Source organism: Tarenaya hassleriana, unplaced genomic scaffold, assembly GCF_000463585.1.
Source record: "Tarenaya hassleriana unplaced genomic scaffold, ASM46358v1 Cleome36, whole genome shotgun sequence".
Classification (NCBI taxonomy): Eukaryota; Viridiplantae; Streptophyta; class Magnoliopsida; order Brassicales; family Cleomaceae; genus Tarenaya; species Tarenaya hassleriana.
Window position 1 is genome coordinate 858,987 of NW_010966665.1, and position 16,190 is coordinate 875,176.

The window sequence follows — 16,190 nt, forward strand, 5'->3', positions numbered from 1 at the left end:
TATCATTTGTCATTTTATTATGAAATTTCCCCTGATTTTCATTCCGCCCACTAATTCTTAATAAATGAGTAACTTGCAGGGATCTCGAGGAGAATATTTGATTTATATTTGACTCCCATGATTCGAGTTTATTGAAATACAAAAGATGAGGATAACATTTACCAAAGAAAGATTTATGCGGTTCGTGTCTAGAGAGAATAAAATACCAAGATGTTCCAAATCAAAGCATGAAAGGGGAAAAAAAACGAAACCGGTCTGGTCCGTAAAGAAAAATTATTCAGTTGAAGTTGCTTACAAAAAGGTAAGAACATTGAGAGAGATGATAACCAAACTATGGCTCGACAACACTCACTTGCTGCCATTCGCCATCAGCTTCTTTCCACAAGGTCACGTTGCTGTCCCCGTCCGAGACTGCCAACAAGTTGCCCGTCAACGACCACGACACTCCCCACACCGGTGTCTTAAAATCCTTCATAACCTTAACTTCCCATTTCTCACCTTCCTTCCCCACCGTCCATATCACCACCGTCCCGTCTTGTGAAGCACTTGCTATTGTTGATTTCGACAGACCCAAGTTCGGTGCCCATGCCACGTCCCGGACCCAGTCACTGTGCATCTGTAGAGCCGGGAAGCAGTCCTTCTCCCACGAACCATTGTGGAGTTTCCACACTTTCACGGTGCTGTCCCAACCGCCAGAGGCTAGCTTGTGAGCCGGCTCGAGCAGACCAGAGCCAACCAGGGCACCTGGGCTGGTGGCCGGTGCCCACGAGACTGAAGTGACGCCAACTGGGTGGGCTTGGTCTATCCTAGCTGTGTCCCAACCACCATCAGCCCTGGCGGTGAAAACTGATATGTTTCCATCGGATGACCCACATGCCAAGGAGAGTCCAAGTTCATGGGGTGCCCATGATATAGAGTTCACCGACGACTTATGCTCAGTGAAGACATGAGCCTGCGTCCATTCATTTTGGTTATCTTCCTTCCAGATTATGACTTGGCCATCGTATGAACATGAAGCCAGGATTGAACCAAACTTTGGGTGCGCCCAAGCCACCTGCCAAACAGGGCCTCTGTGCCCGGTCAAGGTAGCTAGGTGTTGTGATCCGGCACTGTTCCCTACGCCAGTTATCTTGATCGTGCAGTCAGACGAGGCAGTTGCTACACGCTTTCCATAGTAATCCATCTGCACATCATGGACCATGTCCTCATGACCCGTTTCAATCTTTTGGGCAGGCATGTTTCAAGAGTGCTTTCCCCTGCGAGAAAAGTACATTGCGTGATTATGGATTTAGAACTTATATGATCTAACTATAAGGCTCATAAAAAAAGATAGGCCACGGAGCATATAACTAAGTTATCTTTCTTCAAACATACACAAGCTGATACAAACATCATCGTTTAATGATTAAAGAATGGTTGAGCAGACATTAACGACCGGAAGCAAGAGGTAATATATGGAAACATAATTACAAACATGGCTTTGTAAAATCACACCACCAGTACTACCCTCGAAGTCTATGATCCGCTTTTCTTTGATTTCGTTGATAAGACATTGTGGTAAGAGGATGCTCACATGTGCAATACCCAAAAAAAAATGCTGGAAAGCTCTTTCTAAAACTCTGAATTCTCCCTGGACAACAAATTTAGAATTCAGTAACTTTTCAGAATCCATTCAACTCGAAAGTGGAATAAGATACCAAAATATATGTCCACAATAAAAAAATTGAAGCAAACCAGTGACCCTCAAAGATCCACTTCTCTCATAGAACTGGTAGTCAATAAGAATGAACATATTAGAACTTAAAAACCCTAGAAATCAAGGGTAAAGTTGCCAAAATTGCAATTTGCAATCTTCTACGACAAAATTCATCAAACAAATCCACAGATCTCAACAATTTTCTGTCGGAGACCAGTAATTACTAATTGTTTTACTGTCATGGCTAAAATTCGACCCTGACCACTGATCACACCCGCACAAAAACACATGATGTAATGGTTCGTTAACAGATATCTCACAGCAGCCATGGATTACATTACTACCATCGAAACAAATCGAGCTCGGATGTTCGATTAACCGGTATCTACAAGAAATTCGGTGGGCACACACCTATCAAAACCGCAACGACTAGACCCTCGTAGACGACAGCAAAGCACATGAATCAGATTCAATATGCTGCGAAGTTCGAAATCCAACAAAAGATCTCACAGGAAAATCCAAGAGATTCAAAATCATGCCTCTAACATAAAAGTCGAAGAGATTATCGCATACCGTGAGCGAGAGACACAGATCTACGTGATCAAAATTGCCGCGGCAAGACGAAGACGAACAAACGAATGTGGACGATCAGAAATCAAGCTGCGGTGGATCAGGAGCGACAAACGAAGGAAGAAGAGTATCCGTCTGTTTTGCACGAGCAAAACGCCTATACACAGAGCAGGATCTAGGCGAAAGGATTGTTTGGAAATGGAGTTGATGTAAACCTTACCCACGATAAGCATATGTTTACTTGGGATATGAAATTAATATAAACCTGAAAACGAATCCAAACGGGGAAAATAAAATAAGTTCAATTCAAAAAAAAAAGTAATTAACGGATATAAATAAGATTTGGAAGTTATTTTATGAAAAAATCAATAGATTAGTGCGCTTTGAATGGAAATGGCTTTTATTTTGGATTTTTTGTTTTAGTTTTTGAATTTTGGTTTTTAATTTTTAGTTTTTGACTTTTAGATTTTATAATATTTCAAAACTCAAAAAAAGTAGCTCTTGTTTTTTCATTGTTTTTTTCACTAAAATGGTTTTCCAAATTTTTAGAAAAAGTAATTTTGTAAAAACTTGAATGATATTTTTTTTTGTTTTTAGATTTTAAAAACTCCAAAAACTCACGCCAACCTAAAATTTATTTATTTATAAACGAATTGTTGAACTTTTCTTTGATTTCCCACATCTCCATTAAGGAACCATATTCCCAATAAGAGATATGGCACATGAACTTTGACAAAAAGAAATTAACAACGGGTAAAAGGAATACACAAGAAACCAAAGGGATTCAACCCTTTTTTCTTCTCACCTGTTAAAAATATATTTCGAAGCCAATTTGGAGGATACAAATAACAGAAAAAGATGCCTAAATGCTTTAGATCAAACACTCTGCACAATGATTCAGACAAGAACCTCATCTTCGTCTTCGAAACTCAGATTCAGCGTATGTAACTTGAAGCCTGCCCCTTGTATGACCTCCACCAAGCTCGATGCCACCCCTGTTGCCTGAACTGTCGTCTCCTTTTTCAGCTGCAGTCCCAGAAGACAGACCCATCATTTTTCTTTTTACATCGATCCAGATTTGGACCATAGTTCATACCAAACTACAGAGTAATGCACGTATACATTCACCAATGTAATCACACTCGCGTTTCCTCGCAGAGCAGATCTTGAACTTATCAAAGGTTATCCATTTCAATCCCGGCTTCAAAGGTTTGTTCGTACATATCGGCTAACACATATATATCGGCATCGCGACTAATCGAAGAAGGACATGGCTTCAAACTGTGCGGGGTATAACACAAAAGAAGGTCGTCTCCTAAAGTACGAAAGAATGTCACCCTCATCATAATACCTAGGCTTACAATTAAACTTGGGTTTCAGAATGCTTTTTTTTTTCCTTTTTTCAGGATCGTTTCGGTAATTTTCCCTGTATATGTGTAATGTTGGTGTCGTGCTCATGTGTAAAAAAACGCAATAGCGACACAGAAACATTTAAGATAAACATACCTCAACAGTGGCAATACCCTCGGTCACTTGGACCTTCAAGTTTGAAACTCCTTCGATACCCTGAAGGAAGAAATCGGAAATACTTCATCATTTCTAGAAGTAAAAATAAAAGCAAAAAAAAAACTTTTGGTTAAAGAGAAATTCAGATTACAGCATCTGATAATACCCAGGAAAGAGTTCACAGAACATAACAAGTTATCAGTAGATTCAATGAAATCACACATACATATTCCATACATTAAGCAAAAACTGAATAGAAACCAAGAAAGAGATTCCAGACAGGTTCCATAGTTTATATACTAGTTAAGAAGCTCCAGAGAACAAGCCACAGAAACAGAAATTTGAGCGTAGTGTCATTACCTCTACGGCCCTCGTGACATTAGGGATTGCTGTCTCGTTCAAAGTTCCGTCAGCCTTCAAAACAAAGCAGAAGACAACAATGGACAGAACAAACTCAGACCGGTAAGGGAAAGTACGAAAACCTTGGAGACATGGGTATGGGGAGATCTTCCAAGCAGGCATTAGACTTATTAAACCAACTACTTCCAGAAACGGAGTAAACAACACTAAACATTGAGGTCGCTGAAGAAAGACGGAATCTCAATTTATGAAGAAGCCCTGAAACTGTCCTCCTTCTGGGTAACTCGTTCATAGTACCTGACCCATAACATCATCTATACGCAAAACAACTCATTGAATGGAGATACTAACATAAACAGATGAGAAGCTAGATTACCATCTTGAGAGAACTGAAATCATTGAATGTGATCAGAGGCAATCTTGCACAAGCAACTCGTTTTTCGGATAAAGAATCAACAATTCTGCAAACGGAGTACAGAAAACGTACCTGAAAAAACATGGTGAGCGAGTCCGAAGGTGAGACAGGGACGGACACGGTTTCTTGCTGCTGCTGCTGCGGTTGCTCTTCCTCTGCAATTGCAACCCCTTCTCCTCCTTCTTCAACCGACCTCATCTTCCCCATCCGACGGCGGTTCTGTCTCTGAAAATTATCAACACTGCAAATTTTGAAATCTCCGGTGGTTCTGGTCCGAAAGCCGAGGTTTTTTGGCAAAGGAAGAAGATGGGTCGACGAAAGACTAGGGCTTCTCACTCTGCAGAACGACTGCAAGGTAGAAGAAACTGCAGTAGACGCCATTCTGCATAAAGATTAGGGCTTCTCTGCCGGAGGTTCTGAGTAGCAAAAGAGGGATAGGGTTTCGAGGATTCTATTATGTCGTCCTCGCAATGGTTCGGAATTTTTTTCTCCGCATTATCCATTTGGGCAGTGGCACTTCTCTTTCTTTTCCGGGGAGTGGTGATCATGTTAAAAGACATAAATACCCCTTACAAATTTTCCTGTCTAACCAGAAGACAATAACTGGGCTTTCGCGGGGAATAGCCCAATCACGTGGGGAAGGTGCAGAAAACAGCGTGTCGTTCTATGTCATACTAATTGACTGCATGCCGTTTATTAGGTTTAAACGAAGATAATATTAGTATTTACAAATTTGACCCAGAAGTTAACGGATTCTCAAATTCGATCCTATACTTTCACGAACGTCAAATTTTCCCCACACGAGAGCAACAACACAATATGTTTTTATTAAAAGTTTCTTCATAATGGAAAACAGACACGACCAAATACATCAAATGGGATTATACCAAAAAGCACACGATGAAAAACAAGGTTCCAACAATATGATAACGAATAGTTATATCGATTTTTATTTATCGGATTAGGCCGGAATGCGGAGGTAGAGGGGGATAGGGTTTTCCTTCACAGGTGGTGAATCCCATACCGAAAAGGCACTCTCAGAATTCATCCACTTATCGGTCATGTCCGAGTAATGACGGTCCAAAACATCCTTTAGACTCTCCGTAGTATTCACCCATTCGAACCCTTTCTTGGTGTATGTCTCCTCGTTGAAGTTGCTCGTAAAGAATCTATCAGCTTCCAACCTCCTGAAATTACAAAAAAAAAAGTAGTATTATAACAAAATAAATAATTGTTTCCATTTATAATAGAGTTTTATAAATAATAATAATAATAATAATAATAATATCCAACGGGTTTAAAGATAATGTAAGACGAGACTGAATCAGTGGGATTAATGAGTACCTTGTGGCCATGAGGAGGAAAATGACAAAAGCGGTCTCGCTAATAGCGAAGCCTTTGATTTTTTTCTCTGCCATAAGGCCCACCATAATATCAAGCTCCTCCACATCACCACCGTACACGTCATCAAGCACCTCTATGGCTTCCTTGTCGTCCGTCAGATCTTCCCACTTCGAGATCGGAATCAGAAACAATGCCCTCCTGAAGTCGTTGTAACGTGCGACGCTCCTCTCCCTGTCCCTATAGACTAAAACACCCCCACACACACGTGATACATAACCATATATCAGGAAAATAAGGGCATTATAGTCATTATATACATGTTTACTTTTGCCCTAGGAGTTTCACGCATATTATTTCTATATATAAATTAACCTAAATGCACATATTTATAATTATATGGTGTATGTATAGGAAGAGCTTACTCTCGAGGGCGGCGAGGTCGACATGGTCGGGACGATCACGGCCGTCGGGGTCTTGAGGAACAAGATCACGGAGCCATTCGGGATAATTCCAGAGCTCGAGGGCCCCACATGCCTGGTGGCCCATTGACACCATCAGGTTTGTGAACCCTATTTCTGAAAGCGTCGTCTCTCCCTTTCGACCAATCAAATTCCCCATATTAACTCTGTAAAAAAAACAAACCCATTAGAACAATGAATGCCGTCACTAAAAAAAAGTAATATTAAATACGGATTTTTGAATGTATACGGTGTAATATACGTACGTGCTGGCCACGGGGAGAGATTTGTTGGTCCCGGGTTTGACTTTGGTGTCACGTAGAATAAGGTCGTCGGGTAAAAGAGGGTGCATTCTGTAAACACTTGTGAATTCTTCGGTTAGAGAATATGGAACTCCATGGTTTTGAGGCTTCTTTAGACCCACGAGTCCTCCTAAGACCGAACCCCCCACGTGTCCGAATGCATCTTTGAATTTTTTCCCTAATAACCCGTACCTGAAAATTTCGATATTATATGAATTATTTTTCAAATGGTTACATATTGATCTAATATATATATATATATCGCTAGGTGTCTGACCAGTTTGCACGCATCCCGGCGCGTAACATATCGGTCTTGAGAAGCTCGACGGTCCAATCAATGGTATGGATCTTAGCTATCACTGCCGACGTCACCAATCGCGCATGGCGATACAAATCTTCGTCTTCCAAATCAGGATATTCCTTCTGCAACATCACAAATTAAACAAACCCAATTTAGAGAGAGAGAGAAAAAGCTTGTGCCCGTGTTATAATTTAGCTGTGAAATCAAATATCAGACCTTGAGCGCGTCACAGACGGAGTTGTGCTCCATTACGAAAAGGGATTGCAGGACGGAGACGCCGGCCCAGCTGTTGCGAACGTCGCCGGAGACGGCTAAGCCGTCCTCTCCGACATGGAGGAGCCCTTTTTCCGACGATATCTTTAGTTTCCCGTCTTTGTACGTTCTCACTCTCTCCAACATCTTCGCATTGCTTCCATATATCACACTCGAATCCCTACACCATCATATCCATATATTATATCATATGCATGCTCTTGTTAATTATTCTATTCTATTCTATAGTTTGAACCTATACCGATTAGGGGATATATATGCTATAAAAACTCTAACAAATATTAGGTCACGTAATTTGTTTTTCTCTATGTCTATCGATCGATTTCTCTCGTAAATAACTCGGGTTTTCTTATGAAACGTTATACGTAGCATGTACGAACGAGTGGGTGTGACTGTACGTATATGCGCACGTATACGTACCTGAATGAATGTGTTAAGTGATGTGTAATGTATACGTACGTGCATGCATGATTGGACACACTTACCACCAAGGTGTACGGATATTAAGGGAACCGGTCTTGGTGTCGAAGAAACCGGTCGGCACTTCCTTTGTCTTGTAAAACCTAAAGGACTTTAATGGGCATTTGTTCGCTACTTCTCTTGGCGCCACCAGTTCGATCTGCATTTTTAAACCCAATTAGTCTATGTATTTACACAAATGATGCAATTTATTTAGGGCAATCCAACAAAACCTTTTCTTAAATAAGGAATATGTTATATATATATATATATATATACATGGTTATTACGATATATATATAGAATTCGGAGGACCACATGTTTTGGCGTTTTTTGCTGTTTTGTGTTTTCCTGTTTTTATCGTATTCTTCAATCTGTGTGGACATTAGGTCCCACCGTAAAATTAAAAAACAAAAAAGCATATTCTTCAATAAAAAATTGTATTAAAATGTGAACCGCGTGTCTACCATATGGTCCTACACACCTATTGAGGTGAAATTATGTAGGTAGGGGAAACCCGCAGTTATGTATACCCTACGTACGGAGATTTTTTTTTTTTTTTTGCTAAGATTGAAACCTATCCTACAATTTCGGATCGGGCATCGGACACCGCAACGCCTCTCAGCCCATGGTCCGGACGAGAACGGCATTAGGATAACATCGTGGACGTGAGAAATTAAAAATGTAGGACTGCAAAAATTTCACTATCAAATTAATTTTCTCTTCTTTTGTTAAAATTTAATTAATTTTCTCTTTTCCACAACGGGCCCTCGAACACTAGACTACTAGTCTCCAATCGAAAGTCTATGCGTAAAATTATATTTTTTTTTCTTAGTAAAAAGGGTTGATAACGAAAAATATTGTAAAAAGCAAAGGAACATATTAGCATCGACACTACAATGCATCAATCTAACACTAGAAAATTAAAAAACTAACGAATATCATAAATAAATAAATAACTATATAGTGGTGGGGAAAGGAAAAAATAATTATTTGATTTATAAAAATGACAAAAAAAATAAGTAATAAAATGTAACCTGGTGGGTGTCTTCCAAATGATCGATCCAGTCATGGATCATGAACTGAATCCACGACGTAGCGATAATATTGAATTGTTTTCCCGTGTCTATGAATTTTCTTCTTGCCAATAGCTTCGTGGCCACCACCATGGGATCTGGCTTCAACAACTTCAACCAAAAAAAAAAGTTACACATGGTCTTTATACATAAAACATAAACATATACATACATGCATACATATATATATATATATATATATATATAATCCAACTTGGATATTAATTAAAGTTATGAAAATGGATGAATTTTCATGGACTGGCTATCCAATGGCGATTATAATAATTGATCATTAACTAAGCCATACTTAAAACAAACTTCATGCAATATGCATATTAATTAAATAATAATATTACATGTGTTTCAAATATGTCACCTTCTTTTTCTGGTCATGAGCTGGACCGTTCCTTCCAAAGAAGCTGTTTTGACTACCGGCTCCTTCATTGAAGGGATCGTTGAACTTACCGTCGGCCGTCCGGTACGGATAATCGGAGGGATTGAACCGAATCCCGACAGGAGATTTACCCACGTTGATTAGGTTATATTCTTGGTGAAGATGTCTCCTTAGCCCTAAGTAGACCAATCCCAAGAACACCGGTAGCTTATGCCATGCCACCATCTTATCCACCGTATGCACTATCTGCATGTATATACACACGTATACATATATCAAAACAAATACACGCACGTACATAATATACTCAATATTACTATCAATCATATACATGACGGAATAGAATATAAAATTCCGAGCGTCTTGTTTTCATCTACTCTCAATCATGTATTGATCCCTGCGTGATAAAGTGGCATGTCTTGCTACCAAACTGATTTCAACATTTAAAAACTAAATAACGAAAGTCATCCACACTAAGCCGTTCTCTGCAACATAATATATAATGGATTTGAATATATATATATATATATATATACATATATCATCATCATCTTACACTCACGCATGTGTAATTCAATGTGAATATGATACTTACGAGGAACAGAAAGCGATCAATGAGGGTCATTCTAGAGAGAATTTCATGGAAATCTTTGTCGATGAATCGAAGCAGAAAATCAGAGAGGAAAGAGCTAATGGTTGTCATTTTGGAGTTTTTTTTGTTTTCAGTCTCTCTGATTATTTTCTTTGATGAGAAACAAAGCACCTTGAGTTACACGCCTATTTATAACCATTACGTAAGACGGGCGAGAAGAAAATTCAATTCACATTGGTATTAATAAGTTAAGTACGTAATATATGGTTGAATGAATTCTTAATAATATTAATATTATTTTTATTCCCACAAAAGCCACCGAGGGTATGATATTATTTCCTGCAAATGGGTTTTTTTTTTCTTTTATATTGTATAAATATTCAGGCAAATGGTTGAATGTACCCAAAAAAAAAAATACACAAACATATCCGAAATAACGTTGAAAAATGTTAATTTTAAAAAACTTAATATTTCTTATTTCATATTGGAGAAAAAAAGGATTGCCACGTCAATTTTCGTGTGAATTGTGAAAACCGGGTTTCATATAATTATCCGGACTTCAAAGAAATTCCACATCGATTAGGAAAACAAGGGCGCGAATTAGGTTAACCTATATTAGTTCCGTATATATAACGAGGGCCTAAATTTTGAGCCTGAAAAAAAAGACGTTAATCGATTATAGAGATTAGAATATTTTGTGAAGCTCATGTGTATATACACGAATACATGAGCAATTAAATATGTGGTCAAGAATATTCCGTACAATTATGATTTACGTGGAGACTATTAATTAGAACCGGTTTGCCGGATTGGTTTAGTATAACCGGATAGCAGATTGATTTGTCCGTATATGTATATGTATATACTTACGAGGAATAGAAGCCGATCAATGAGGGTCATTCTCGATACAATTTCATGGAAGTCTTTGTCGACGAACCGAAGCATAAGGGCAGAGATGAAAGAGCTAATGGCTTTCATTTTGATTTAATTGGAAAAGTTTATATGAATATATGCAATTTGATTCCACGTCTGGTATTTATAGGCAAATTAATTAATATGTGAGATATTTCATATAGAAAAGTTTTATTTTATTTTTATTACAACTATGACATATATATTTGCCATTGCCTACCACGAAGACTTTGATTACTATATGATTTGGTAAGAGCCATCGGGAATGTGTTTTATTCTTCTCTTTTGGCCACCCTATTTTACTATTCTTCTCTTCATTGGGTTTTTTTTTTGTTTGGTAAAGATTCTCTTTATTGGGTTGTTTTTTTTTCCCTTGCAAATGGGTCTTCTTTGCCCCGTCTATGTAAAACAAATGCACATGGGATAAGGGAACGGGCAAACATCATGTACGTACGTACGTACGTACGTATGTATGTATGTACGTATGTACGTACGTACGTATGTATGTATGTATGTACGTACGTATGTATGTTATCAATAGGGGATCTATATAATCTATAACCTTACAATCGAAAAACATTATATTTATATATGGTATATCATTCAGCATCGCCTTCCCATATTGGCGGCTTTCTCTGAATAAACGCATATATATATATATATATATATATATATATGTCGTGTGAAATTTCAAATACGGATACTAATAATAATAATATTGAATAAAATGGAATATATCTAGAAACTGTTTAGCTATTTTTATTTTCATTCGGAAACATCTAATCAAACTCTTGTGAATATGTTTGACTATACGAACTCTTATACAATCCGTGTGTATACATGCATCCTTACGTTATTGGTTTTCATCTATCACAATTCTACACGACTTTATATTTTCTTTTTTCCACGAGTAACTCGTTCTCGATTTCCATTATGCATTATGATATTAAATGTTTTTTTTTGGCAACCGATTATGATATTAAACGCTTGTTTTGCTCATGCATATTAAGTTCCAATTCTTCCATATCATTTTTCTTGAACTCTCGTCATACATTTTTTTCTATTTGTTTTTTTTTAACCGGATATCATGGATCGAGGTACAGACTAATTTTGAGAGCGAGAGCAAGTCATGTGATTAAAATTACATTTTTCTAACCAATTTAAGGTTCGAATTCGAGGCTGAATTTTCTATTTGAATTTATCTTCATCGAATCAGAATTTCCAGAAAAAAAATAATTGATATTTTTTTCCTATTAAAGTCGAACGTCTTTCCAAATTATTTTAAAAATATTTGGTTCTTTCTAAAATAGTTGTAATAAAATTCTACTTATTGTACGATGTTTGGCCTCACAAGTGGGGATATGTTAGAATAAAAAAGAATAAGGAAACAAATTGGAGAAGAAGACACGAAACTGAGGGAAAGACAAATCAAACATGAGAAAGAAGGGCGGCTCGTAGCAAAACCAAAAAAGATATTCTTAAATATCTAGACGTGACATTTAAATTGGAGAGAAAAAATTATTTATAGAAATATTATATTGCTAAGGAAATTCCTAAAAAAAATCATTCAATTTAGATATGACTATCAAATTCAACAAGAACTTTTAAAATATTTATATTCATATTGAATTTGATTTTTCTCTTCTAAAAAATTATTCAGAATTTGAATTTTTAACAAATCTTTATCGGAATCGAATTAATTTTGACACGTAGACAGAAAGAGAATAGAAAGAGAATATGTGGTGCTTACGTGACATGTACCTCGCCACATAGGATACACATCAGATTAATATTAAAAAATTGTAAAAAATTATAAAGAAATGTAAAAAATTGTAAAAACTATACAAAAAATTACAAAAAATGCAAAATTGTAAAAAATGTAAAGAAATTTTAAAAATTGTAAAAAACATTGCAAAAATTGTAAAAAATAAAACTTGTAAAAAATGTAATTTTGTTAAAAATTTAAATTTTGAATGATTTTTTTAAAAAAAAATTAAATTTAGTATGAATATAAATATTTTAAAAGTTCGTAATGAATTTGTTAGTTATCTCTAAATTATATGATTTTTAAAAAAAATTCCCTATTTCTAATCGGATAATGAGAATTCCTCGACATTTTTCTCTAAGTTTTATTGTAGGACTGACAATGAGGTCATACCCATAGATATATTTAAAAGCAATTAATTTAGTTATAAACTTTTATAAATTTTAATAAAAAACAAGCGTGTCCCGTCATTTAATGTGCTACCCCCTCCTATTAACTTCTTTGATTTTTTTCCGTGAGTCCCATTTTTCACTTTCTTTTTATTTATTTTTTTAGGTTACGCGTCATTTTTTTGTCTTTTTTATATCTGTTTTATATTTCATTGTCACTAGTAAAAAAAATTCCAGGGTCCGCCACTGAGTGCAGTCACAAATATTATGTAAATATCTTCTATTTTTATTTTCTTGTTGGTACCAATAAAATTACTTTAGAATCATCTATTTTCTTAGCAAGTTCCTAGTCTATTTCATTTTAGACGTTGTATAAGAGTTAAACACACAAAAATTAAAAAAATAATGATTTTTTCAAAATACCCTTATTTATTACATAGAAAATTATTATTTTTAAATATATATAATATTTAAGTATTATTAATTAGGGATAAATTTTAAAAAACATTAAAAGTTACATGAAAAATCCCAAAACGTCACTTATTTTGAAACAAAAATATTATTATAAAACGTCATCTAATATGAAACAGAGGGAGTATTTGTTAAAATGAGATCTTCTGAAAATTCATATATAATATAACCTAATAGATGAGAACCAATGGTAGTTGAAATATTTGGTAAATAAAATAAAAAATAAATATAGTTGTTTTTCTTCTACTATCACGAGATATTTTAAATATGTTTAAATATGAACCGACACTTTTAAACTTTTACGTTCATATTAATTTTTATTCGTTTTTGGGTCAATGCACTAAATGATGAAAAAACGATCCAAAGGATTGCTCCATTCCAAGACCTGACCTATGGAGATAATATAGTTGGGTTTTAAAATACAATGTTTGAATATTTTCATTAATTTCGAAAAATAACGCAAAATACTAAACCGGAATAACAAACAATTAAACCGGAAAATAACCAAAAATGACTAAACCGATCTTCATCTTCAACCTCCGTCTTCGTGTTTATACACTCAGACATGACTGAGAAATTCTTCTCCCTGATAGAAAACGCCAAATAAACGTGAAATATAAGGGAAAAAACCCATAATGCTGTCAGTGCACAGGGTATGGTTGCATCTGAATTGGGGAATCCGATGCAAAATTGAATCACTCAACGCGTTACATAACAATCCAAAATCATCTGTCTTCTCTCGTTGGGTCCACACTTGAATTGAATGGACCGTGGCAAAACGTTTTTTACGTTTCTGGATTGTTACGACGTTTTCTAGAACATTTATTCAATGGAACGCTTTAATATCTACATGTACAATTATTTTTTTGTTAAAATAAATCTCAATTGAAACTTGTATATCTTTTATTGTTTTGGTGTCGCTAACACGGGTCCAAATCTTTTTAGCTTTTTTAATCATTCTAACCATATTTTCAACTAGAAATTCAAAAAAGTGCACACAACTTGGCTATGTACTCAATTTTTTTTTGAAGACATGTAGAATAATTTTATAGATATAATCAAATTTTCATTTACAATTTTTTTTTTGAAAAAATCTAATCGTATCATATATAACCATTTTCACCTTCAACAAAATAAAAAGTTAAATATGACACTGTATATAAAAAAATTAATTATTAGAAATTTCATATATTCAAGAAATGATGGGCAGAAACGAAACATAAAACAATAAGATATTTGATAAAATTGGCATGGTTTTGAAGTGTTTCCTGTTGAATTGATGTAATTTTAATTCTGTTCCTTTTCCAAAATAACATTTTATTGGAAATAATTTCTTAAACATGGAAATTTTCCAAGTTAATCTATTTTTTAGGTGGCATAATCTTTCAGTAATATCCTATTTAGTCTTTTTTTTTTTTGTCATCACAAAGAGAATTCTTCCTATAAGTACCCTTCTTGCTTTCAGTCAACAAATTCATCTTCTAATTACGTTACCCTTTTGTTAAAGAAAGCTCATTAGGAAAAAGAAAAAAGAAAAAAAGAAGGAAAAGTTTATTTTTTACTCCGGGTAATGAAAATTTTCCAAATTTGAAAAGTCTTTCAAGTTGATATTCTCTTACGATATAAATAGTTTATAAACTTTTTTTTGAAATAAATATATATGAAAAGAAGACGAGACCTATCGAAATATATGGACAATGTTCGAAGAAATATGAAGAATATTTGACAATATTTTCGTAATATTAGATCTGATCTTATTTTTATATTTTAGTTATTTAATTGATTAATTAAAATATTTTAAGATTCGTATAATATTGTAATGCTTTATATTGAATAATGAGAAATGTAACAATTCTCTACTCGTATATCTCTTAAGAATTAAGACCACCGTTTTTTATTTCACAAATGCAGTAATTAATCCATAAAAAAACATAACTGACACCAATGCCGATAATTTGTATCTGTTGAATGTGTATGTATAAAGTATAATATATGTTGCGCAAAAAATATTATTTAATTGCTATAATTTTTTTTGAAATGATACTTTCAACACATAGCCCATTGCTTTTTCTTAAAATGTATAAATTTTGTATTTGCATAAATTATAACATAGTGAATTTTGTTGGTATAAGTAGTTCAAATTTCATTGCGTACATGGTAAATGATATAAGAAGAGGGTATGTATTGGTATACGTAGATAAGAAGTTTCAATTGCGTTACAAGTTATTGAAAAAACAAAGAAAAAACGATTTGTAGAAATACCTAATATATATAATTTACATTTTTAGAAAATTTTCTTCTCTATTAGTATTTTGGGAAATGATCTGAAATGAGAATGTGTTTGAATTGAAAAATGAAAATTATAAACTTAGCTCTAATAGATAATGACAAAAGTTTATGGGAAAAATTCAAACTACCACAATTGGACCATAGAAGAAAACAAAAAATACAGAGATATAGATCTGGGCCTAAAGGCCTTTTATCGCGTAGAAATATATTTCAAAATAAAATCATATTCTTAAATTTTGTTCCAACAATGTTAATTTATTTCTTAATTTCTAAAATTAAAAGTAGATAATAATGTGGACTTTTTGATAATTGCATCTCTTTAAGCTTATTCTCTAATATTATACTGATTGCATCTCTTAATTTCATAGAACCGATTAGAAATTGTCCGCTCTACCAAACTAAAACCAATCTGATTAGATCCTTAACCATCATAAACCGACCTGAGTTTCTCTAAGAAAAGTCTGTATCGATCCGGAACCGAGCTTGCCAACAAAAACCGATGCAAACCTGTACCGAACTATACAACATTGTGCAGGATCTAAATCGCACCAAACCGGGCTGAAACCGACTAAAACAAGTCTAAACCGAGTTGTGCTAGCCTAGCTCCTAAACCGATCT

The 16,190-nt window shown here is 34.9% G+C and overlaps 3 protein-coding genes across 7 annotated transcripts; all 3 read right to left on the reverse strand.

Annotated features, from left to right (window-relative positions):
- Nucleotides 1–152: 152 nt before the first annotated feature.
- On the reverse strand, nt 153–2,488 carry LOC104822379 (protein transport protein SEC13 homolog B-like). Of its 4 annotated transcripts, none has more exons than XM_010553582.2 (3): nt 2,270–2,488; nt 1,574–1,630; nt 153–1,256 (listed from the first exon to the last, which is right to left on the reverse strand). In XM_010553582.2, the coding sequence occupies exon 3, from the start codon at nt 1,235–1,237 to the stop codon at nt 332–334; it is 906 nt and encodes a 301-aa protein (XP_010551884.1). In that variant the 5' UTR covers nt 1,238–1,256; nt 1,574–1,630; nt 2,270–2,488; the 3' UTR covers nt 153–331. The 4 variants fall into 4 exon arrangements, with proteins under 4 accessions (XP_010551884.1, XP_010551886.1, XP_010551882.1 ...); XM_010553584.2 differs by lacking the exon at nt 1,574–1,630 and adding an exon at nt 2,108–2,173; XM_010553580.2 differs by lacking the exon at nt 1,574–1,630 and having other exon boundaries at nt 2,270–2,487.
- A 532-nt stretch (nt 2,489–3,020) lies between these two features.
- On the reverse strand, nt 3,021–5,050 carry LOC104822380. The gene is made up of 4 exons (XM_010553585.2): nt 4,620–5,050; nt 4,133–4,186; nt 3,773–3,832; nt 3,021–3,292 (listed from the first exon to the last, which is right to left on the reverse strand). The coding sequence occupies exons 1-4, from the start codon at nt 4,926–4,928 to the stop codon at nt 3,164–3,166; spliced, it is 552 nt and encodes a 183-aa protein (XP_010551887.1). The 5' UTR covers nt 4,929–5,050; the 3' UTR covers nt 3,021–3,163.
- A 287-nt stretch (nt 5,051–5,337) lies between these two features.
- On the reverse strand, nt 5,338–10,733 carry LOC104822381 (alpha-dioxygenase 1). Of its 2 annotated transcripts, none has more exons than XM_010553587.1 (10): nt 10,617–10,733; nt 9,137–9,400; nt 8,722–8,871; nt 7,711–7,844; nt 7,169–7,385; nt 6,929–7,074; nt 6,616–6,843; nt 6,314–6,516; nt 5,892–6,135; nt 5,338–5,734 (listed from the first exon to the last, which is right to left on the reverse strand). In XM_010553587.1, exons 1-10 carry the CDS (start codon nt 10,722–10,724, stop codon nt 5,509–5,511), a joined length of 1,920 nt encoding a protein of 639 aa, XP_010551889.1. In that variant the 5' UTR covers nt 10,725–10,733; the 3' UTR covers nt 5,338–5,508. The 2 variants fall into 2 exon arrangements, with proteins under 2 accessions (XP_010551889.1, XP_010551888.1); XM_010553586.1 differs by lacking the exon at nt 10,617–10,733 and adding an exon at nt 9,750–9,905.
- Between the last annotated feature and the right edge of the window lie 5,457 nt (nt 10,734–16,190).

Coding starts and splice junctions, on each gene's coding strand:
- LOC104822379 (XM_010553582.2), bottom strand. CDS start 1,237: ATGCCTGCCCAAAAGATTGAAACGGGTCATGAGGACATGGTCCATGAT.
- LOC104822380 (XM_010553585.2), bottom strand. CDS start 4,928: ATGGCGTCTACTGCAGTTTCTTCTACCTTGCAGTCGTTCTGCAGAGTG. Junction 4,187..4,619: donor CGCTCACCATGTTTTTTCAG/GTACGTTTTCTG, acceptor TTTGTTTTGAAG/GCTGACGGAACTTTGAACGA. Junction 3,293..3,772: donor AGGGTATTGCCACTGTTGAG/GTATGTTTATCT, acceptor CTGGGACTGCAG/CTGAAAAAGGAGACGACAGT.
- LOC104822381 (XM_010553587.1), bottom strand. CDS start 10,724: ATGAAAGCCATTAGCTCTTTCATCTCTGCCCTTATGCTTCGGTTCGTC. Junction 9,401..10,616: donor TTGATCGGCTTCTATTCCTC/GTAAGTATATAC, acceptor ATATACATGCAG/ATAGTGCATACGGTGGATAA. Junction 6,517..6,615: donor TCTCTCCCCGTGGCCAGCAC/GTACGTATATTA, acceptor TTTTTTTTACAG/AGTTAATATGGGGAATTTGA.